The sequence below is a fragment of the Dipodomys merriami genome, unplaced genomic scaffold (assembly GCF_024711535.1).
Source record: "Dipodomys merriami isolate MVZ:Mamm:240054 unplaced genomic scaffold, mDipMer1.0.p SCAF_112, whole genome shotgun sequence".
Classification (NCBI taxonomy): Eukaryota; Metazoa; Chordata; class Mammalia; order Rodentia; family Heteromyidae; genus Dipodomys; species Dipodomys merriami.
In genome coordinates this window covers 412,157-436,556 of record NW_027202405.1, presented here as the reverse complement: position 1 = coordinate 436,556, position 24,400 = coordinate 412,157, and the positions used below count along the sequence as shown (strand labels likewise).

General features: G+C 35.9%; 1 protein-coding gene across 3 annotated transcripts in view; it reads left to right on the top strand.

Annotated features, from left to right (window-relative positions):
• Positions 1-21,762, top strand: part of Gopc (golgi associated PDZ and coiled-coil motif containing) — a 38,132-nt gene extending 16,370 nt beyond the window's left edge. For 2 of the 3 annotated variants that reach the window (XM_070015315.1, XM_070015317.1), the window contains 6 exons: positions 4,105-4,280; positions 6,143-6,308; positions 8,193-8,288; positions 10,200-10,364; positions 12,675-12,855; positions 17,345-20,306. In XM_070015315.1, the coding sequence (XP_069871416.1) occupies positions 4,105-4,280; positions 6,143-6,308; positions 8,193-8,288; positions 10,200-10,364; positions 12,675-12,855; positions 17,345-17,472 (912 nt within the window). In that variant the 3' untranslated portion in view covers positions 17,473-20,306. Of the gene's footprint in view, positions 1-4,104; positions 4,281-6,142; positions 6,309-8,192; positions 8,289-10,199; positions 10,365-12,674; positions 12,856-17,344; positions 20,307-21,329 lie in introns of those variants that run through there. The other variant, XM_070015316.1, reaches the window with a different exon arrangement.
• Positions 21,763-24,400: the final 2,638 nt, after the last annotated feature.

The following is a 24,400-nucleotide window of genomic DNA, read 5'->3' as shown; positions in this document are numbered from 1 at the left end:
TTGTGTTTGAAAATAACGTTAATGATCGCAGCTTATCAGTGTTCAAATACCTGAAATGTTCAGTGATGGTCTACTGTACCTTTCTCACTGCATGTTGTTAAATATTCTTTTTTTGTTTGTGATTTATAGCCATTAATGCAGAACCTATCAGTTTCTCTTTTTTGTTTTGTTTGTTTTATGTTTTGTGCCTATTCTGGGGTTTAAACTCAGGGCCTGGGTCACTGTCCCTGAGCTTTTTTGCTCAATGCTCACATTCTACCAGTTGAGCCACAGCTCCACTACTGGTTTTGTGGTGGTTAATTGGGGATAAGAATCTCACGGACTTTCTTTCCCAGGCTGGCTTTGAACCCTAGTTCTCAGATTTCAGCGTCCTGAGTAGCTTGGATTACAAATGTGAGCTAGGAATATACCTGAGCTCAGCTGAACCTATCATTTTTTTGGCGACTTCATGAATTACAACTTTTTCAGATTTCTACTTTACTTTTTATTTGTTTTTCAGACTTCTACTTAAAAAAAAAAAAGGGAGTTATATTAAGCAGGTCTAGTTTTTAACTCCCTCGATTTCTATTTGAATTTATTTCCAAAAGAAGAACATGCTTGTTGTTTTCTTCATTCACTGAATATATAAAGACTTTTCAATAGGCTTGAGAATAATTGATCTTTACAACTGGATTCTCAGAATTAACAGAAATTATTTTCAAAAATAGCAGTATGGGCTGAGAAGGTGGCTCAGTGGTAGAGCACGTGCCTTGCATGCATGAGGCCCTGGGTTCGATTCCTCACCATGACATAAGCAAAAAGCAAAAAGCCGGAAGTGGTGCTGTGGCTCAAGTGGTTGAGCGCTAGCTTTGAGCTGAAGAGCTGAGGGACAGCGCCCAGGCCCAGGCCCAGAGTTCAGGCCCCACGACTGGAACCTCCCCCCCCAAAAAATAGCAATATGTAAATCCTAAATATCTTTCCCATTAACCTCAACTTATCAGGTTCCAGTTTGTCTTATGGCTTTACTTTTTTCAAAAGTATATTCTCTGAATATTTAAAAATAAGAACTGAACTTCATCTAAAAATGGAACAAGGAGGCTGTGAAGGTGGCTCAGTGGTCGAATGCTTGCCTTGCATGCATGAGGCCCTGGGTTCTATTCCTCAGCACCACATAAGCAGAAAAAGCTGGAAGTGATGCAGTGTCTCAAGTAGTAGAGCACTAGCCTTGAGCTGAAGAGCTGAAGGATAGCACACAGGCCCCACAACTGGCAAAAAATAAAAATTAATAAAATAAAAATGGAACAAGGGGCTGGGAATGTGGCTTAGTGGCCTAGCATGCATGAAGCTGCCCCAGGTTTGATTCCTCAGTACCACATATAGAGAAAAAGCTGGAAGTGGCGCTCTCGTTCAAGTGGTAGAGTGCTAGCGCCCAGGCCCTGAGTTCAAGCCCCAGGACTGGCCAAAAACAAACAAACAAACAAAAAACCAAAAATGATCTTTAAATCTAGAAGTAGTTATGCGCAGCTTCTCTAATGTTGTTCTTGCTTACATCTATTAATTCTAGGCCTCAGAGTTTGTCAGCCTCATAAAGGTTTGACTCAAAAAAAATGGCTGATTAATATACATTTGGGACACCAATACTATAGTATAAAAAGCTCTTTAAAGTAATTGAAAGTAAGCAATCCTCACCATAGTTTATTTAGACTATATACCAAAAAAATGTGGGTCTCCTAAAAAATTTTTTCTAAACTGGGTGCTGGTGGCTCATGCCTGAAATCCTAGCTACTCAGGAGGCTGGGATCTGAGGATCAAGGTTTGAATCCAGCCCTGGGTAGGAAAGTCCTTGAGACTTTTGTCTCCAATTAACTACCAAAAAGCGGGAATAGAGCTGTGGCCCAAGGACAGCACCCAGGCCCTGAGTTCAAACCCCAGGACAGGCACAAAAAATGTATTTTCTGAAATGGCACTAATATCAGTAAATCTCATAAATTTTTTTGTTCATACTATTGAAAGTTTGTTTGGTTTTTTTTTGGTTTTTTTTTGTTTTTTGTTTTGGTTGTTGATGATGTTTGTGTTGAGAGGGAGGGGCTGACAGCTGCCCTTTTAGGAAATAGGTTCTGAAGTAAATTTTGGGATGGACATGACTATTAGGTCTATAATACAGAACTCTGAAAGCTGCAGCAGGATTGTAAGTTCAAGACCAGCCTAGGCTATATAATAAGACCTTGTGTGAAAAGGGAAGGAAAGGAAGAGAAGGAGGGACGAAGGGAGGAAGAAAAGAAAGAAGGAAAAGGAAAAGAATGAAAGAGGAAAAAAAGACAAGAAAAAAGAGCTATTAATTCTAAAGTTGTTATAAATGGAAGATTCTAGGTTAATTGGATTTCTATAAACAGTCTCTGGAAAATATGTTTTAGTTGATATATATCAATCTCTGTGTGTGTGTGTGTGTGTGTGTGTGTGTGTGTGTGTGTGTGTGTGTGTGTGTGTGTGTGTGTGTGTGTGTGTGTGTGTGTGTGTGTGTGTGTGTGTGTGTGTGTGTGTGTGTGTGTGTGTGTGTGTGTGTGTGTGTGTGTGTTGGGTATGCCAGTCCTATGACTGGGCGCTGTCCTGAGGTTATTTTGCTAGTGCTCTACCACTTGATCCACAGCTGTACGTCTCGCTTTTGGTGGTTAATAGGAAATAAGAGACTCATGGACTTTCCTGCCTGGGCTGGTCTTGATTCTCAGCTCTCATCCTCTTGAATACCTAGGATTACAGACATGAGTCACCAGTTCTCAGCACTTTTTTATAGAAGTTATAAAATCTGCTAATCTTCCTTCTGTTTATCACTTATGTAACAACTTTCTTAATATATATCTTTTTCTTTTTGATGCTGGGGATCAAACCCAGGGTCTTGGGATTACTATTACAATTGATCTATACCCCAAACTTGTTATATAAGAAATACTTGAAGGGCTGGGAAGTTGGCTCTGTGACAGAGTGCTTGCCTTGCACACATGAGGCCCTGGGTTTGATTTCTCAGCACCACATAAGTAGAAAAAACCAGAAGTGGCGATATTGCTCAAGTGGTAGAGTGCTAGCCTTGAGCTAAGAGCTGAGGGATGGTGCCAGGGCCTGGAGTTCAGGCCCCACAACTGACCAAAAAAAAAATTTTTTTTAAGCCAAAGAAATGATCATTATCCCCATCATCTGATAGTTTTAAAAAAATTTTAGCTTCTTCATATATGTATGTGTTCCTGTGTATACAAATATATATATAATATACACAGCTAATACATATGTGCACTAATGCATCAGTTATTCAAAACAGTAGATCAGAATGTTAAAGTATGTTCCATAAGTTGCTAAAAGGTTGATGAAATTTGTTTTGTAGCTTTTCAATATCCAGAATAAAAAGGGAAATAATTACTTAACCAGTGGCAGTATAGTTGAAAAGGTCTTTGTTATTTTTTACTGTTGCTAAGGAAATTCTTCATAAAGGAGATCTTATAGGTTTGGTAAATCAGTCATTAAAAGCTGTTCTACTCATATAAATCCAAGTTTGAAGTATTCAGATGGTCTTCTTGATCCAGAATTAACGCTTAGGATAACTTGTAGGCCCTTATTCACTCTCAGAAGCATTTATTTTCATCCCACACATTTATTCTATGTACATATTTGATTTGTAGTTTGTTTGCCTTTGGGCAATACTATTTTGTGCTCTCATTTTACTTGAAGCTAAATGTCTGTGTTGTGTTTAGATTCTGCACATTACATTTATAATCCTTGATCTGTAGACATATATATACTGTAATTTTCAAAGGTAGAGCTGGTTAGAAAAATGTCCAGCTTTAGAAAGAACCATATCTAATTCTTATGCACACCTGTAATCTCAGCATTCCAGAACTTGGGAGGCAAAACAAGAGGATTGCAAGTTTGAGACCAGTCTGGGATACATAGCGAAACTGTCTCAAAACCTGCACAGAACCTAATTCAACCCTTAGTTCCATTTTATGAAAATGAGATGGCAGTAGTTTTATTGTATACTTGTATTTTTGGCATTTTACATTGTGTGCTTATATGTATTTACTGCTAAGGAGTCATAAGTGAATTTTTGTTAAGTTGCATGTTTTTAACAAATTATAGGAAAGAGAGCTTGAAGCAAACAAAAAAGAAAAAGTGAAAGAAGCTCAACTTGAAGCTGAAGTGAAATTGCTGAGAAAAGAGAATGAGGCTCTTCGTAGACATATAGCTGTTCTCCAGGCTGAAGTATATGGGGCACGATTAGCTGCCAAGTACTTGGATAAGGAACTGGCAGGAAGGTATGTAAAAAGTTGCTGTGCTTATATTCTTGTGACAGATTAGGTATTTAAAGAGGTTGACAGCTCATAAATAAAACATTAATTTTTACCTCAGAATTACTTTACAATTGGCAATGACTTGCACTTGTTGAATTGATATTGACCACATTATATGCTATAGGCTTATTCATAAAAAATAAGTATATTTTACAGAGACTACACACCAGATCTTAACATGTAGAATGTTGCTAACACTCTTCAGAGCATCACTTTTGAGCTACTCTTGCCTTGATACTGTGATAAGTAATAGTTACATATCAAACAGAACTTTCCTAACAAACTCTATCTTCACTTAAACTTGACTTCGACCAAGTACAATGATTCATAACTATAATCTCAGCTACTAGGAAGTGGTAGATTGAGAAGATCAAGTTCCAGACTAGTGGGGGGCAAAAAGTTAAGAGATCTTCCCTCCCATCTCTAAAATAATCCAGGAGTTGTGGTACATTTCTGAAATCCAGCTGCTTGGGAGACAGGTGGGAGAAATAGGTCTTTGGTCAATCTCAGGCAAAAACATGAAGCCATCCGCACCCCCCCAATAACTGAAGCCATAAGAAGAGTTGGGGGCATCGTTCAAGTTGTAGAGTGTCTACCTAATAAGCAATGAGGCACTGAGTTCAAATCTCGTAATACAAAGAAACAAAAACAAATATAATTTTTCTTGCTCCTGAAAAAAAATCTGTTGAAATTCAATGGTTTTTTTCATAAAAACCATGAAAATCATAAAAATGGAATTCTGTTGCCATTAAATTTGTTAAGTACATACTTCACCAACTTTGGTGATTCATTATTAGTACTAAATCATTTTATGGTCATTGTTTTAATGTTACATTGAGAACTGATGTGAAACAAAGTTCTCAGTGTCATGGTGAAGTACAGACTTTCCAAAAACATTTAAAGTAATCATTTGAAAGGCATGGTATTGATCATGGTGCATTATATTTATAAAGTGACATGTTGAATGGTAGCCCTTTGTACAATTACCTAAAGATAATAGAATGTTAAAGAAATAAAATCATTCATAAAAGAACTGGACATCCATAGCTGGATACTGAGAGCTGATGCCTGTGAAAATCTGTGATCTGAGAATCATGGTTTGAAACCAGCGTAGGCAGGAAAGTCTGTTAGACTCACCTCAAATTAACCAGAAAAGCTAAAGTGGAACTATGGCTCAAGTGGCACAGAGCACTAGTCCTGAGTGAAATAGCTCAGGGACAGCACTTAGGCCTTATATTCAGGTCCTATTACACACACACACACACACACACACACACACACACACACACACACACACACACACACACACACACACACACACACACACACACACACACACACACACACACACACACACACACACACACACACACACACACACACACACACACACGGAAGAAAGGAAGGAAGGAAGAAAAAAGAAAAGAAAATTTACAAAAAATCATTAGAAGAAATGTTTTTGTACAGTCAGTGATGTCTATAAAGTTAATATTTAATAGTGTAGTATCTGAGTTTATTAAGTTACTCTAATTGTAAGCAAGATGTAAAACATGTTAATTCATATTGTCAGAATTTGTTTTAAGCATATATTGCTAAAGGGTTTGTCATTTGTGTCTTCACAAATTTCTTTTACTGATTTTTCTTTAAAGATACCTGCTTTTTTTCAGTTTTAATAAATATGAGATACATTGGGAAGCTCCTCAGAATTTTATTCAAGATTCAAAGTTTTATGCAAAGCTACTTAATGTTTAGTAATTCTTCTGAACCTTGGTTAAAAACAAAAACCAAAACCAAAAAACTAACTAAACTTTCATCTCAATATGAAGGGTCCAACAAATACAGTTACTAGGACGAGACATGAAGGGACCTGCTCATGATAAGCTCTGGAACCAGTTAGAAGCTGAAATACATTTGCATCGGCACAAAACTGTTATCCGAGCCTGTAGAGGTCGGAATGACTTGAAGCGACCCATGCAAGCACCCCCAGGCCATGTATGTTGTTCTGCTGCTGCTTCCCCTTAGCCGCCTCCTTCTTGTTTGATTACAAGTCCTTTCTGTTCTTTTCTTCTAGTAGTACTTGAAGCCTTTATTCAGAAACTGAAAATGGGATTCGACTTATAAAGTAGATGAATAGTTGAGTAACTCAAAGAATGTTGGTAATGTTTCACAGACTTGCTGATGCTGTGAAAGTGATATTTCCGCACAGTGAGTCAGAACTGGCACACACGTGATACTGTTTTAAATCATGATTGAGCATGCTTAAGTTTAGCAAAAAATTGTAGTCATATTGACACATTGGCAAATATTTGAGGAAAGTTTTAAACCCAAATATAGATTCTGACTAATATTTATACCTGTTTAGTCTTAGATTAAGGTAGAATTTGAGATCTATGTCCATTTGTCTATTTCTGTAGCTATCTTTGTTTATTATACAAGAACTTTCCTTTCTATCATTAAATCTATTATATTCTATTAGAACAGATACTTGATAATACAAACCTTAATATGTGAAATCTATCTACCTCTTATCTAGTGGCTCATATATCTTAGAATCAGGTAATGACCTTAAGTATAATTTGTTGCTTCTACAAAATTGTAAGAAGATAAGTACCTAGAGTTTAGTGGAAGAATAGGGATTGTAATGTAACTTTTGCCATTGTCTTCTCTAGGACACTGATGCCTCCCTCTCCCTCAGCCCTATTAACTTCTAGGTCTATATATTTGGGAATTGGAAAGGTTAGGAGGAAGATGGAATAGTGTCAGATACCTGAGTTATCATAGTTATTCTCATTCAGATAGCTGTTGTGAAAGTGGCTAACTATTAGGTTGAAGTTTTAGGGAGTAGCCAGTTAACACAAGTACTTTATACTAAATACGCGTGTCACATTTTAATCTGATTATCATGAGACTTAAACAGCATAGAGGACATCATATTTTACTGATGTTCCTACTGAGTCTGAAAGACGTAATCCAAGGAGACCACAAGGAAAGCAGGGAAGTGTTGTTTGAGAGGAAGAACAGCATTAAGAGAATTAGCATAGCAGTACTCAAATGGGTTAAGTCCTTAACAACTATTGCTTAAGTAGATTAAGCAGAAGGAATAATTTAAGTTTGGGGTTTTGCCAGTGGAATGTAATCTGGCTGTTATTGATAAAGGAAAGAAAAGATACAGGAGAGAAACATGGGATCAATTGTAGCCATGCAGTGTTTGATGTGTCCATGTGACACCTAAGAAGACCATCCATTTGAGCATATATAACTGGAATTCATGAGAGGAGTCTTGAGTTGAAATATTGGGAAGGTGATCGGCTATCGTATTTGAAACCATTTAATTGATTAAGTCATCATGGAAAGTATGTATAAAGTAAAAAAGAATCAGGGAAGAAAGAAAATGAATCTGCAAAGGAAACAGCTCAGATACAGACCACCTCAGAAAGCCAAGGGTAAAAGTGGGGTTCAAAACAAAGTAGCACACATTGTCAGCTTTCTGCAGGATTCCAGTAGTGTTGTGATGGCAAAATATTAATTGGATGAGCAGTATCGGTATCCGTGACAATAAAGAAAATTCCACTGGTAGTAGGTTTGGGGAAGAATCTTAATTACAATGCACAGAGTTTTAGAGACAAGGTGGTAAATATAGTGGGTGTGGGTTTTGTGTGGAGGTTAAAGGAAGAAGTTAGTGGAAGATATGCATGTGTTATACATAATTCAATATCGTAAAGCTGTAAGATTTCTTATAATCTTATTAAATACTTTCTTATGTTGTATATCTATGCCAGGAAGTTAATAAATATTTCTTAAGTTATATAGCATGAGTTGTCCTCTGTTTGGTGTATTGTTTAAGTAATGGTTTTTCCCCTTTTTTCTTCCAATAAGGATCAAGACTCCTTAAAGAAAAGTCAAGGAGTTGGTCCAATTAGAAAAGTTCTCCTTCTTAAGGAAGATCATGAAGGCCTTGGCATTTCAATTACAGTAAGAAGTAGTACTTCCTGTTTCCTTTTTACAGTTATCCAGTGCAGCCATGTGCTTTATACTAGACCCTTGGTATCTGTATTATGGTTCCAAGGAGACAGCAATTAAAAAAAATTAAAATTGTCAGGATGCAGTCTTATACTGCAACTTTTGCTAAATTTCAATCTAAACTTTTCATTTTATCACTTAAGTATATTAACTTTGACCTTGATTTGGGGGCACAATTTACTTTTTAGGGAGGCAGATTTAAGAACAGGGAAACACTGAGCAGATCACACAACTTGCTTGCTTTTTTTTTTTTTTTTGGTACTGATTCTGGACCTTGAACTCAAGGCTATGCACTATCTCTAAGCTTTTTTGCTAAGGATAGTACTCTACCAGTTGAACCACAGCTCCACTTCTGGATTTTTGGTAGTTAATTGGAGATTAGAGTCTCGGGACTTTCCTGCCCAAGATGCCTTTGAACCATAATCCTCAGATCTCAGCCTCCTGAATAGCTAGGATTACAGCATACCTGTAATCTGGTGCCTGGCTTCCCACGATTTAAACACAACTGACTCTAACATGGAAAGACTAAGAACTTACCAAGTGACTATATTTAAAATTTTTGTTTTTGAAATTTCTTTTGATTTATTTTTGGACTTTAAAAAAAATCACACATGGTCAAAACCACGTGTAATGAATCCATAAATGAGGCAGGCTTGCTGTGTATATTAGGGGTTGTTGCTTCAGGCTTCTTCACTGAATAAGGTAGCTTTACTATTTGATAATACTTAGGCACTGTGTAAGCTTATTAGTTTTGTGTATTATTTAATGTATACATGTTTCTTATAATTAAAAATTAATCTCATGTATACATATTTTTTACAATTAAAAATTAATCTCATGTGACTACTTTTTTTACTGCACAACCCTCAAAGTTCATAAATTTGAGTAGGAGAAATAACACATATTCATCTAAGCTAGAAACGATTAGTATGTTTCCTCAATTGTACATTGCACAACTGAATATTTTTCCATATCAGAGCAACTTTTTGAGATTCACCTTAAAATTCACCTTAAAATTATTTGAGGTATATAAGCTATTTGGTTTATCCTTACCAATTCAGATTTGATAAAATAGTATTCACATGTACTAGTGTATAAATTCTTTCTCACGTTTAATAGGTAAAGCTATTGTTTTTTGGGAGGAGGGCATTTTGGTATTTTGGGCTCTGTAATGTTTTTAGAAAAGCACATTATTAACTATTTTACAGAGCTATATCTTTAGTGATTATAGTAACTTATTTACCAAATGAAATTTCATCTACCCATTTACAGAGAGTATAAATGTTTATTTAAATATATTTTTTCTTTTTCTTGTTTGGGCCTGGGCACTGTCCCTGAGCATCTTTTGATCAAGGCTAGTCCTCTATCAGTTGAACCAGAGCTTCATGGCTGGCTTTTTGGGGGTAGTTTATTGGAGATAAGAGTTTCATGGACTTTCCTGCCTGGGCTAACTTGAACCATGATCCTCAGATCTCAGCCTCCTGAGTAGCTAGGATTACAGACATGAGCTACTGACTCCCAACTTAAATCTGATTTTTTTTTTTTTTTTGATCTGTTGTGGGACTTGAACTCTGGGCCTGGGTGCTGTCCCTGAGCTCTTCAGCTCAAGGCGTGAACCCTACCACTTAAGCCACAGTGCCCCTTCTGGTTTTCTGGTGGTTAATTGGAGATAAAAGTCTCATGAACTTTCCTGCCTGGGCTGGCTTTGAACTGTGATCCTCTGATTTCAGCTTCCAGAATAGGTAGGATTATAGGTGTGAGCTACTGGCTCCCAGCCTAAATGTATAATTTTTTAAGAAAATGTTTTATGCCTAAACTATAACCATTGTTTACAAGTATAAACTAACTGCCTTTTGTTCTTAGGGTGGGAAAGAACATGGGGTTCCAATCCTCATCTCTGAGATCCATCCAGGACAGCCTGCTGATAGGTGTGGAGGACTGCATGTTGGGGATGCTATTTTGGCAGTCAATGGTGTTAACCTAAGGGACACAAAGCATAAAGAAGCTGTAACCATACTTTCTCAGCAGGTATGTTCTCTTTGTGTGAAAAGTAACATCGTTGATAACAGGACCATATAGAGATATAAGATATCACAATACAATATGAGTAGGTTTATTTCAATCTTGGAATAGTAGCAACTTTCATTTAGTTTAATTTTATTATTTCAACAAAGTAAATGCTAGTTCTTAGCAATTTAAAGATTCGCTCATAGCTACAAAGTAAATAAATTACAGAATTAGGATATGTATCCCAAATGTCGTATTTGTTAGCCAATGGTCTTAAAATTTTCTTTTCTTTTCTTTTCTTTTTTGTTGTTGGTGGTAGTGGCGCTTTAACTCTAGGTCAGCTCCTCAGCTCAAGGCTCTACCACTCGAACCACTTCCAGCTTTTTCTATTCATGTGGTGCTGAGGAATCAAACCTAGGGCCTCATGTCTGCAAGGCATGTACTCTACCACTGAGCCACCTTTCCAGCCCCATTCTTTCCTCTTTTGAGAATGGGCTTTCAGGATTTAGATTTTGGGTGGTACAGTGAGTTGTCTTGAGGATCATGTTACAATTGAATCTCCACTGAATATGAATTTACATCTCATTAGCTCAACTCTTCATAATGCATAACTTTTCTTTACAATCTCACTAAATAGTTGTATCAGTCAGGCGCTGATGGCTCACACCTGTAATCCTAGCTACTCAGGAGGCTGAACTCCAAGGATTGCAATTCAAAGCCATCCTGGCTGGCCAGGAACATTTGTGAGACTCTTTATCTCCAATTAACCACCAGAAAATCAGAAGTGGCACTGAGCGCTAGCCTTGAACTGAAGTGCTCAGGGACAGCGCCCAGGCGCAGAGTTCAAGACCCACAACTGACGAAAAAAAAAAAAGTTGCATCGAAAGAAAGACTTTCTAACCATATTAGCAAGTCTTCCTTCTCATGCCTATAATACTAGCTACTCAGGAGGCTGAGGTCTAAGGATCCCGGTTCAAAGCCAGCCTGGGCAGACAAATCCAAGAGACTTTTATCTTTCAATTAACCATCAAAAAGCTGAAAGTGGAAATGTGACTCAAGTAATAGAATGCTAGACTTGCACCAAAAAGCCAAGCAAGATTGTGAGGCTCTGGATTCAAGCCCAGTAACCACCCCCCCCTCCAAAAAAAAAGGTCTTCCTTTCATATTAATCCTTGAATCTGAGCCCACCCACAGGTATATGTCTATCACTGCGTGGTATTTTTAAAGCATTATCTATTAAGAGATATTTTGGAATGCTACTGATCTCTCGTTAGTATTTTCTCAAGTCAGTGTGACTATAATCCAAAAATGTAAAGAGTAGGATGGATATCAGCTATGAGAAAGGAACTATGCAAAGGCAATAATAAACTTTTAACATACAACTTTTCAGGCATAACTTCAAACTGGTAGGAAAGAAGAGCACACAAGAGATTCAGTAGTTAGCAGCCAAAATTGCATGCTTTCTTTAGGACATAGGCAAGCTATAATTTTCAGTTAAAAAGAGCAGACCTATATATAATGATTGTCATCTCTTGGTAAATGACCTTTATAACTTAGAATTTTTTTTAACATAAAATGATGTATCATTTTGCACTTGGGTATAAAGTTGTTATTAAAGAACAAAGACTTTGGAATCAAATTTCTATTTTTCCACGCACTTGTTTATGTTGAGGGTTATCTTTCTCTCAGTGAGGTTTTCTGTTAGTGTAAAAAAGACTACAATGGTGGTGTTATTCTGAGAATTGAAGGCCATAATTTTATGTAGTAAATATAGTAATTATTATCATTAACTAGGCAGAACACCTTGATTAGTACTCTGTCTGGTACTCAGAAAGTTAGGGAAATGTTCAAGAATTTTCCAGTAAGAAACAGCAAATCATTATCTAGGGATTTCTTGAATTAGAATGGAAAGTTTGTGAGGTATCCTTAGTGTGAACTTAATTAACATCTGATTATTTAGATGGATTTGCTAAATTGCTGTGTAAAGTACAAAATGGCAAAAATGGTTTGAAACAGTAAATTTCCTAAATTATGTAAATTTAATAGGCATCCTTTTTTCCCCCCTTTTCTGTTAGCAAAAAATAGTGTAGTTAATTGACAGCTACTATAATTAAGTGGGAGTTTCTCAAGAAGATTTGAGGGATTGGTCTGGACAGTTAGAGTCTCTCAAACCCTTTTTACCTTTGAGATTCTAGAATTTCATTATTTGTTGTCTGAAAAGGAGCAGTATCTGTAGTCTCCATTCCTAAGCCTACCTCGAAAGATTTTTTAAAATCCAGTTTTGATTGGATTTGCCATTGGTTTAATTGCTTATTTTCATTCTCTTTTTAGAGGGGAGAGATTGAATTTGAAGTCGTTTATGTGGCACCTGAAGTGGATTCTGATGATGAAAATGTGGAATATGAGGACGAGAGTGGACATCGCTACCGTCTCTATCTTGATGAGTTAGAGGGAGGTGGTAATACAGGTGCTAGTTGCAAGGATGCAAGTGGGGAGCTCAAAGTGTTACAAGGTAAAAATCACTCTTAAAAATCATAATGAATGTATTAATTTTTTAAGTGTAAAGCCTTAGGTATTCAGTAATACTATTTTAATGATGAGAAACCAAAACAATGAATAGTTTCCCTTGCTTATAGTTTTAGTGTACACTAGTAACTGCTGAAATTCTATTTATATGTGTGTTTTCTATAATCATCTTGGACTATGGTTCTTGAAAATAAAGAAAATTCAAGATTTCTAGAGGCTGAAACAGATCATCCATGTTTTTAGAGTAGACCTTAGCATGAAATCTATTAACATAAATTCTTCACTCTTAACAGCAAATTAGAGTCATTTTAGGCTGATATCTCATCATTATATGAGTCAAGATACGTGATCCTGGAGACCTTTGATTTAGGTCCATTGCTATCATGCATATATACATATTAAAGAAAAATCTGGGACTTTTTTTTTAAATCTAGAGCAGGGGGTTCTCCAGTTATGATACATAGGAGTTTCTAAGAGCTTTGGGAGTTTATCATGAAGTCACAGCTTTTCAAAATAACACTGTGATCACATTTATTTGTTGATATTTACACTAATGGTACAAAGAGCACCTTCATGTCTAAACTATTACTTATACTTGTAGTAAACTAAACCAAAGCAAAGGTGAGCTAGGTCCTAGTGGCTCAAGCCTGTAGTACTAGCTACTCAGGAGGCTAAAATATGAGGATGACAGTTTGAAGCCAGTCTGGGCAGGAAAGACCATGAGATTCTTATAAACAATTAACTACCAGAAACCTGGAAGTGGTGTTGTGGCTCAAAGTGGAAGATTGCTAGGCTTGAGCAAGAAAGCTCCAGAACAGCACCAGGCCCTGAACTCAAGCCCCACAACCAGGAAAAAAAAAAAAAAAAAAAAATCAGTGGTGAGACTTTGGCTATCTTCTGTAAAGTCAGATACTAGGAAGATGTACAAAATGCAAAATTAGAAAGTAATGATAGAATGGAAGAAAGACAGCCTCTTCAATAAATGGTGCTGGCAAAATTGGTTCAACACCTGTAGAAAACTAAAGCTAGATTCTTATATATCACCCTGCACCAGAATCAACTCCAAATGGATCAAAGACCTCAAAGTCAAAGCAGACACCCTGAAAACATTACAGGAAGGAATAAGAGAAACACTAGGGCTCCGAGGCACAGGCCAAAATTTTCTTAATAAAGACACAGAAACACAACAAATCAAAGAAAGGTTGGACAAATGGATTGCATGAAACTGCAGAGCTTCTGCATGGCAAAGGACTAAGATCAATAGAAAGCCAATGGATTGAGAGAAGACCTTCACTAGCCACACAACAGACAAGGGTCTCATATCTAAAATATATTTAGAACTATTAAATCCTCGAACAACAAATCCTCAAAGAAACAACTACCCCATTAATAAATGAGATAAAGACTTAAAGAGAGACTTCTCTGTAGAGGAAACAAGAATAGCTGATAGACACATGAAGAAATGCTCAACTTCTCTAGCCATAAAACAACATTGAGATTCCACCTCACCCCAGTTAGAATGGCTATAATCAAGAAATCTAATAGCAAACGATGCTGGATGTGGCCAAAAGGGAACCCTACTACATACATTGTTGGCAGGAGTGTAAACTTGTTCAACCACTCTGGAAAGCAGTATGGAGGTTCCTCAAAAGACTCCACCTAGAGCTCCCCTATGACCCAGCAATCCCACTTTTGGGCATTTACCCAAACAATCACAAACAAGGCCGTCCTAAAGGTACCAGCACAACTATGTTTATTGCAGCATTATTCACCATAGCTAAGATAGGGAACCAACCCAAATGCCTCTCAGTAGATGAATGGATCAAGAAAATGGAATTCTATGCTTCCATCAGAAAGAATGACACCACCCCATTTGTTAGGAAATGGAAAGACTTGGGAAAAAAATCATATTAAGTGAAGTAAGCCAGGCCCAAAGAAACAGAGGTCCCATGGTTTTCCTTATTTGCAATAACTAGTATATGTCTAGGACAAGCAGAAAAGGTCAAAAGCTATATGCATATGACCGTGTAAGCAAAATGAACCCCAAGATAGAGACACAAGAGGTTTTATATTTGTTGTTGTTATTTTATGTACTTATAATGTACTATGTGATTTTTTTTTTTTTTAGTTTCTCTTGTATGTTCTTCCCCCTTGGTATAACATAACTCTGTTTTCACTCTATTTGATTCCAGTGCCCTGCATCTTGTATGCACATTTTTCTAATTTGGGGAAGAAAAATAACAAAATGCTTAAGTAAGGATATAGATTGACCAATTGTAGCAATAAGATGTACAAGACACTATGTTGAAAGGAACTTTACAATTTCAGGATTGGAAGGGGGAGGTGGGGAGGTGGGGAAGGAAGGAATGGTAAGGGGGAAAAAACAAAAGGAGGGGATAACAATGCTCGATAGGGGCTGGGAAGGTGGCTCAGTGGTAGAGCGCTTGCCTTGCATGCACGAGGCCCTGGGTTTGATTCCTCAGCACCAGATAAGCAAAAAAGAAAAATCGAAAGTGGCACCGTGGCTCAAGCAGTAGAGCGCTAGCCTTGAGCTGAAGAGCTGAGGGACAGCGTCCAGGCCCAGAGTTCAGGCCCCACGACCGGACCAAAAAAAAAACAATGCTCGATAGGAAATGTACTCATTGCCGTACTCATGTAACTGTAACCCCTCTGTATAGTATCTTTACAATAAAAATACATTTAAAAAAACAAAGTAATGATATTCTTTTGATTAAAAATTCTTTTTGGTTTTTGAAGATAGTTGTCATCAAACAACTCTGTGTTGTTTATATTAACATTGAGTTTTTGTCATTTTAACAATATTTTAATTTTTTAAATTTTTTTACAGTTTTCATAACTAGTATGATAATAACCATAGTCCACCTAAACCAAAACTGTTTAGAGTACTTAGTCCTTATTAAAGTATAAAGGTTTCAGAAACCAAAAAGTTGGAGAATTCATGGGCAAACAGTTTTATGATGAACCATGGCACATTTGTTAGTTTTGTATGTTAGTGTGCAAAATGACACCAGTAGCAGTTATTGTTCTCTCCGTGCATCCTAAGTAAATAGGGTAGCATCTTGTCAAAATCTTAATGTCAGACGCTTCCTACAGTTTCATTGCTTTTCATGTTTTCTACTGCTTTCTGTCAATATTAGAAGGCTGTTCCTTATTTTAAGACTTCTCTGTCCCTCTGCAACTTGCAGGCACTTAACATGTGTCTCAGCTGATAATGTATGCCATGTGATGGACCACTATTAACTCCCCAGATCACAAAAACTATGTCTGTTAGATATTGATTTCTACATTTCTTTACTTCTTTGCTCACATAATAAGATAACTCTTATTTATTTAAAAGGTTATCATCCATCTTGTAGATTACCCAGAATTTGTTTCAGTTTTTAGTTAGACATTATCTCTCAACATGCATGTGTGCAGTGTGTGTGCATGTGTGCATGTGCGTGCTGGTCCTGGGATTGTACTCAGGATCTGGGTGCTATCCCTGAGCTGTTTTGCTCAAGGCTAGTGCTTGGCTACTTGAGCCAGAGTGCCATTTCCAGCTTTTTGGTAGTTAATTGAGATAAAAAAAAAAAAAAAAAAAAACTCATGGGGTGGGGAGGCTGGGAAGGGATGTGAAGGGTAAACAAAGGAGGAGGCTGCAATGCTTGGTAAGAAATGTACGCATTATCCTGCCCATGTAATTGTAACTCCTCTGTACAGTATGTTCACAAATAAAATTAAATTAAATTAAAAAAAAAAAACTCATGGACTTCCCTGCTCAGACTGGCTGGCTTGATCCTCAGATCTCAGCCTCCTGAGTAGCTAGGATTATAGGCATGCGTCCCTGACACTTAGTCAACAAACTAGATTTTTAGGAATGAACTGGTATATACTTTAGTGAACTGACATTAAGTAATAAGAAGACTAAAGGGTCAAATTAAAAACCTTCACAATTCAATAGGTGTAATTGTACATGTCAATTAGAAAACTTGAAAGAAAATTTTACACATTTTTTAGGTAGGTCCAACCAATAAAACTTTCAAGTATGTACAATATTCGAGCTCTAAGAAGGACAAATTCTGTTCTTAAGAAGTCATGGTGCATTGCCTGTAATCCTGATATTCAGGAGGCTGAAACCGATGGATACAGAGCTTGATGCCAGTGTGGGCTACATTGTGAGACCCTGTCTCAAAAAATAAAAACAAATAAAATACATATAGATTTAAAACTGTTATTTTGCTGCATATTACTACTAATTACAGCAAGCATCTCATTTTTTGCTCAGTAAAATTATAAAACTATATATATTCTAAATATATATATATTTATTCTATATTCTAATATATATATTCTAATATATATATATAATATATATTCTAAATATATATATTTATATATATATATAAAATTATAAAACTAAGTATATTCTTAGATCATAAAGTATCTCCTTTTTTCTTTTCTTTTCTTTTTTTCAGGATATAATAAGAAGGTAACTGATGCACATGAAAATGGAGACATGGGAACTTCAAGTGACACTCCACTAGATGACAGTGCTTCTAAATTAGATGATCTGCACAATCTGTACCATAAAAAGTCTTATTAAATTGACTGTATCTCCAGATAAGATTGTTAATCAGACTATTTTAAACTTGGGGCACTAGGGAAGATGGTGACAAAGACTATACAATTTCAAGGGAGGTTGTTTGTTGCCTAAAGAAAGGCGGGTACCTCAGGGCTTCATGTGAACAATTGAAATGCATAAAACCGTTTTCTGTGGTATATCATAATTAGCTATTGCATGTAAAGCAACTTTGATTTTCCTGGAATTGTAAGCACCAAAGCATGTGTTTCCCAAAGGGATATTATATTAATAGGCTCTTAAGTACCAAATGAAGTGCTACTATTTTATTTGGTTCCTTTCCTATTTAAGAAAAGGACACTGCTAACTGGAATTTTTATAATAGGAAATGCAGGAGAGTAAGTGAATTCATCACATATGAATCCATGTATCCATAATGTTAACTGTGGAATTTCAAAAGACAGAACTTCTAATTCCATAAATTGCAGAAATGTAGGTTGACTTATTTTTGTTTAACTGAAAGAATGGTTTTATTTGTTTTTTTTAAATCTGTTGTGCATACTGATAACTAAATCAATTTTCATGATCATTTGTTATAATGAGTTTGCTTTATAGCTATATTCAATGCAGTAAAAAAGTAGTTCTGTTTATGCAATCCTTTATCAATCAATGCTGCGCTAGAAATAGTTTCTGAAAAGTTACTGTATGTTTACTTTGGATTTTTTAAAAGAAATGCAGATGAGTATACCTGTTGTCAATTATGTTAACCTGTGCCTCATACCGGAGCATTACACTATTAATGTTTAGTCTCTATGTTTATTTTCTATGATCCACAAAAGACAGTTTTATATATTTTGAGTTGTTCATAAAGTTTTTCGTATGATAGTCCTAGTAGAAACAGTTCACATTTATTAGTATGTTACAAAAAAAAAGTCACATTCAGCCAGTAGTTTTCTCTTTAAGTATCTGATTTACTGACCATTTAAAAAGCCGAAGGACTAAAGTAGGCAGGACAAAGTGAAGACATTTTGATACAGTAATTGGTTTTCATATTGATACATATTTGCCTAAAGTAGTTTTCATATGCAAACTGTGAATTTGCAAGTTCTCTTGTCAGAGGATTAAGCACAGTGCCTCCTTTCTTAGTGTTCTGTGGGCCATTATACCCTGCTAGGCAAAGTCAAAACAGTATGTTTGCTAAAATGCAAAGACAAAATATTTAATGTCAGTGTTTTAAAAGATACATTTAAGGGAATATTAAGTGAGGGGAAAATCTCTAAGGCTTTAAAATATTATCAGTATCTTCATTTCTCATTCCTGTTTTTCCCAGATGCACTATATATTTGTTCAAAGTTAAATCTATAAAATGTATATACTTTTGTTTTGTGATTTTTGCTATTTATAAACTTAATATTTTACTATTGTTCATTTATAGTTTATTGGTGGTTTTATCCCTCTGTATACCTATTGCCCTGTTAATTCATAACTAGAAATGCACTTCATAGCGTCTTATTGTTACTGATATTAAAATATTTCATAGTTTAACACTGCGTCTAAGCAAGTTAGTATTTAAATGTACAAATGAATAAGCAAGTTACGTGTTAGTGTTTGCTCCTGCCAGGCTAGATTGTTTCAAAGAAAGATTGTTTTGCCTCATGCATTCCTCCTATGGTAGACACCAATCTGCAAACTGGATTGTAGCTAATATATTCATTTATTTAAAAATAAGAATTCCATCATAACAGATTAGAAAACTTTTTTGCTGTGACATAAAAACCATGTCAGTTTTTGTTTTCGTAAAATATAGCCTGAGTCAATAGAATGACCATGACATTTTTGTCCTCAGAGAATATGCTTTATACACTATGAATATTTAGGAAACTGTAAGCTATACTTCTTTGATTTTTCAAGTACTGCATATTAAATTGATTTTTTTTAAGGTAGGTTGGGGGTTGTTTTGCTTTTTCCTTTAGAACTGAGAAATAGCATTTTTGTAAGGTACCTCCAATTTGAACGATTGTATGAGTTGTAATACACATTCCCTTCAAGGGGAATAAACAAAATAAAGTTTTCTAAGTAGTGTAAAATTGAACGCATTAGTTTCCTTTATATTCATCTCCTTCTTGGTCTGAAAGCATAATGAGAGCACTGTTGTGTAGCTGCTACTATGAATTTCCTGGCATGTGTCCAAAAGTACCTAGTAGAAAGTTTATTTTAGAATATGATCTTTAGGGATAAACTAGAAATTGCAGATTTTCCCTAATGCACTGAGAACCAGTTTTTTTTTTTTTGTATTTTCACATTTATGAGAAAGAAGCCCATACAGTAAAAATCTTCATTAGAAAAGATAAGAAGGGAACTGCTGCAGAGATCTGTTAACAATAAAAATGCGGAAAATAAAATGTGAGGAAAATTGTTCAATGCACATGAGAGTGGTGTGTGTATGTATGTATGCTTGACCTCTAAAATTCTCTGTCACAGATAGGATGGAAATGCTACACTGCAGTCATGAGACTATTGTTAAAACATTTAAGAAAAATGGCATCTTGTGGATCTTGGTAGTCATACCTGGAAGTTACTAAAAGTTAGCACAGCTTGCCCATGGTGCTGGATTTTCCCCACTACAGTGGAATTATTTTTTCATAATTTAGAAATAAAACACACTGATTCATATCTAAGTTGCACATTGTTTGATATCCTTACTGTGTGATCTACTTCACCCATTCAGCCTGTCATTTAGGTTGACCTCACATCTATAGTGTTTATGACAAATGTATTATATATAGTTGAATTTAGTAGTTTTTATTAGCTTGTAAATAAAAATGGAATCTTCTCCAATAAAATGGTATTGATCTTAATTTTTAAAAGGTAAATGGTGTTTCTTTTATGTGGAATACTTTCATTTATTATTTATTCTAAGTAGCTTCTATTAATTGTCCAATGTCACAAAATGTGCTAAGGCTGAATCTCAATACTACAGTAAAATGATATTTTGGAATGCTAAGGATTAGCCATTTGTCTGCAGTACTGTTAAACACGTGTATGTTAGAAAGATCTGATAGTGACTGTGGAATCAGCTTTCTGTTAAAACTTAGCATATGACAAAAAAAAAAAAAAACCTGATTTCCTTGGCTCTGTTTTGTGAATAGTGGACAGCTGATATTACTTACAAGAAGAAGATTGATGAAAATAACAACACAACACTATTAGTATTTAAGGGGATACATTCTCCATTGTAGCATCTAAGTATATGTAACTTAAAAGTTTTCTTTATGTAAAATAATTTTAGAAAAAATATTTTAAATGTCCTTATGAATGTTCAGAAATAATTGCTATTTTTCATTGGACAATATTGATTTAATCCCAATGGTTATATGCTTTTTTTTTTTTTTGGTTGGTTGTGGGGCTTGAACTCGGGGCTTGGGCACTGTCCCTGAGCTCTTCAGCTTAAGGCAAGTACTCTACCACTTGAGCCACAGCACCACTTCTGGTTTGCTGGTGGTTAATTGGAGATAAAAATCTCATGGACTTTCCTTCCTGGGCTGGCTTGAACCGCTATTCTCAGATCTCAGCCTCCTGAGTAGCTAGGATTACAGGCATGAGCCACTGGTGCCTGGCTCTTTGTATACTTTTTGTGTGTTGGTTTAAGCTACTAGTTCACCAGGTTGTTTGAGAAGGGGGAAACATTTTTTCCATATTTCATCCTGATAGGAAAACTAATCCAATTTATGAAGCATAACATGTTTTGTATTTTCATTGTTAATCAGTGTTTGATTTTAGGGATTTTATAACTAACTTTAAAAAGAAGAACATAATGAGTGTTGCACATTACCATGTGCTTTTGGTGTTAAACATTTTGTTTGATAATAAATCTTTTTCAGGTGCATTTTAGGAGTCGATATTATCAGCACGGTGGTGGCGAGGAGAATGTATGTCTGTTACCTCCAGCAGGGGGAGCATAGCTGCCTGAAGGCCCAACTGCTTCACTGAAAACCGCCTTGTTCAGGCTGAAGCTTCTCTTCTGGAAGCTGAGGCTACTTACTGACTAATCAAGACAGGGATTCTCTGACTTCTGGACATTGACTGGAAAACTCCCTGATGGTCTTGCCAACTTCCCTTAGGATTGCGTTGTAGTCTGACTCACTTTCACACAACCTTTCTTATTGCTAAAATATCCAGGAAGTTATTACAGCAGCTCAACGTTTAAAAAATGCTATCGAAGTTGCTAAATTTGGGTCACATCCTCATTGTAAACTGGTTGCCTTTATGCTCCCTGCCTATTTTTCCTCAATGTCATTGCCCCAATAAACCTTTGGCATAGCTGATCCCATGGATGTTGGTGTCTGCTTCCAGGAGAATCTTGATTGACACAAATCGACCAGGAATGAGATTTGAGGAATGAGGAATTAATTGGGGATTAAGAGGTGACTTATCTCCTTCCCAAAAAGATAAGGATAAGGGTAGAGTTACCATAAGTATTTGGATTTTGAATTAAGGTAGAATTGAAGTTTTGAAAAGGTTAAGATTTAGGGTAAAGTTGAAATATAACTTGCTGAGTAACTTGTTTACAGGGTTAACAAGAATTTGTTTTAATTGTGGGATTAGGTAGGGTTTGGGTTATGGTTTGAGTGACATTTAAGAAATGGGAAAATTGAAAAACATTTAAGGATTATGAGAAAAAATTAGGATCAATGTTCACCCAAGTCTTGTTGCTATTGTGCTTAGAATAGAGACAAAATAAAAGGACTACAAGTTTAGGGTAAAATTGAGACTTAATGTACTGATTAAGAGTAGAGGAAAAGTTAGGGTTAGTAGTATTAAGAGTTTGTATTTACTGTTAGGATTTTTACAGTAAGATTGTTGGGTTGGGTTAGGATTCTGTTTACAGTTAGGGTTAGAAAAATGGTAAGGTTCAGGGTAAAATTAAAACTTCAAGGATTATATAATTAGAGTAAAAGTTAGAATTAGTGTTCCTTAGTCTTTGTTTTACTGATAGGATTCATGTTTTATGTAAAGTTAGGATTTCAGTTTATTAGGGACTTTGTGAAACCCTAATCCCAACACAAATACTTCTGTTTACATTAATCCTAACTTTTAGTTGTTCTCAAAATATATTTTAATCTTACACTTTTTCTAACTCTGACCTTAACTCTAACACAAATCTTTACCTCTAGCTCTTACCTAACCTAATCATTATAGTATCCAAATGATTGACTGCTTCTATTTATCATTGTTAAAATAATTTTCAGTTTTACACTAAACCTTACACTTTTCTTTACTCTTAACACTAACCCAAACCTAGCCCTAACACTACCCCTACCCAAATCCTAAAATACAAAAAAATCTTAACAGGAGCCCTAAATTTATTCCTAGTTCCCAATTAAGGTTAAATTTTTATCCTAAATCTTACCCTTTTCCTAACCCTAATCTGAACCTCAACCCTAATCTTTTTAAGTTTTTTATTGTGAAAATGCTGTACAGAGGGGTTATAGTTACATGAGCAAGGTAATGAGAACATTTCTTACCAAGCATTGTTGCCTCCTCCTCTGTTTTCCCCCTACCATCCCTTCCCTCCCACCTCCATAACTACTCCCCACCCCCACCTAAATTATAAAGTTCATTTTTCAATATAGTGTCTTGTACATCTCATTATTGCATATCCCTATATCCCTATTTAAACATTTTGTTTTTTCTCTTCCTCTCCCCAAATTCATCTTAACACATACTCTTCCCTTATCCTAAGAGTAGCATGAAAACTAGTTTAACCATAAGTTTTACTCCTCATCCTTACTTAAGTTTAACCACTCAATTGTATTCTTAATCCTCATTCACACTAGAACTACTCCTAAACCAGTTACACCTTAAACTTTACCCATTTCCTAACTCTTAATATAAACATAAACCTTCCAAAATTCTTAAAGTAATTCAAAGTCTTGACTTTGACTTTCATTCTTCATCTAATTGCTAAATTTTCAATTTAACTTTTTTTTTTGGGGGGGGGGAGAGTGGTCATGGGGCTTGAACTCAGCCTGGGCGCTGTCCCTCAGCTCTTCAGTTCAAGGCTAGTGCTCTACCAGTTGAGCCACAGTGCCACTTCTGGCTTTTTCTGTGGTGCTGAGGAATTGAACCCAGGGCCTCATGCATGCGAGGCAAGCATTCTACCACCTTCCCAGCCCTCAATTTAACTCTTAACCTTTCCTATCAACCCTGAACCCCATACCAAATTGTATCCTTAACCCTAACGAATAGTAACACAGATGGTTTTTTTAACAGCAGCACTAAATTTTACTATTCCTAATCTTTACAATAAGTTTCACTGTAACTAACTATAACTACCCTTTCCTTAACTCTAAAAAGAACCAGAACCCTAACTCCAATTTTATTAACACAAAGACTAATAATACCGATTCTAACTTTCATTCTACCCTAATCCTTAAAATAAGTTTGTTTTACCCACCCTTATTTTCCCAGCTTGAATACTAATAGTACCCTAATACTAGTAACACAAATATTCTGGTTTATATTGAATCTAACAATCATAATTCTTAAAGTTTCATTTTTACCCTAAACCTTACATTTTTCCTCACACTAGCTTACCATTAGCACCATTCAAACTGCTCCCAGGTCCTGAAGAGAGGCTACATGTTCTCTGTCCAATACGGAGTTTTGGTCTTGGGATAACTACTTGGTGTGTGAATGAGTGCAAGATCAACATTTCCAGCCAGGCCAGCCTGGTGGCCACATCTGGACTGCTGTAATTGTTCAAAGAGAATTGACATATTTAGGAAAGACCATATAGTTATTCATGGTGCCTACAGCTATACCTGTAATACAAATTGATTTCATCTTCTGCTAAGAACTCACTGCTTTATAAAATAACCTAAAGCAACTCCTCATACCATTTTAGACATTTTGTAGGCTGTTTACAAGTGTTTAATGGAAGTTTAAGTAA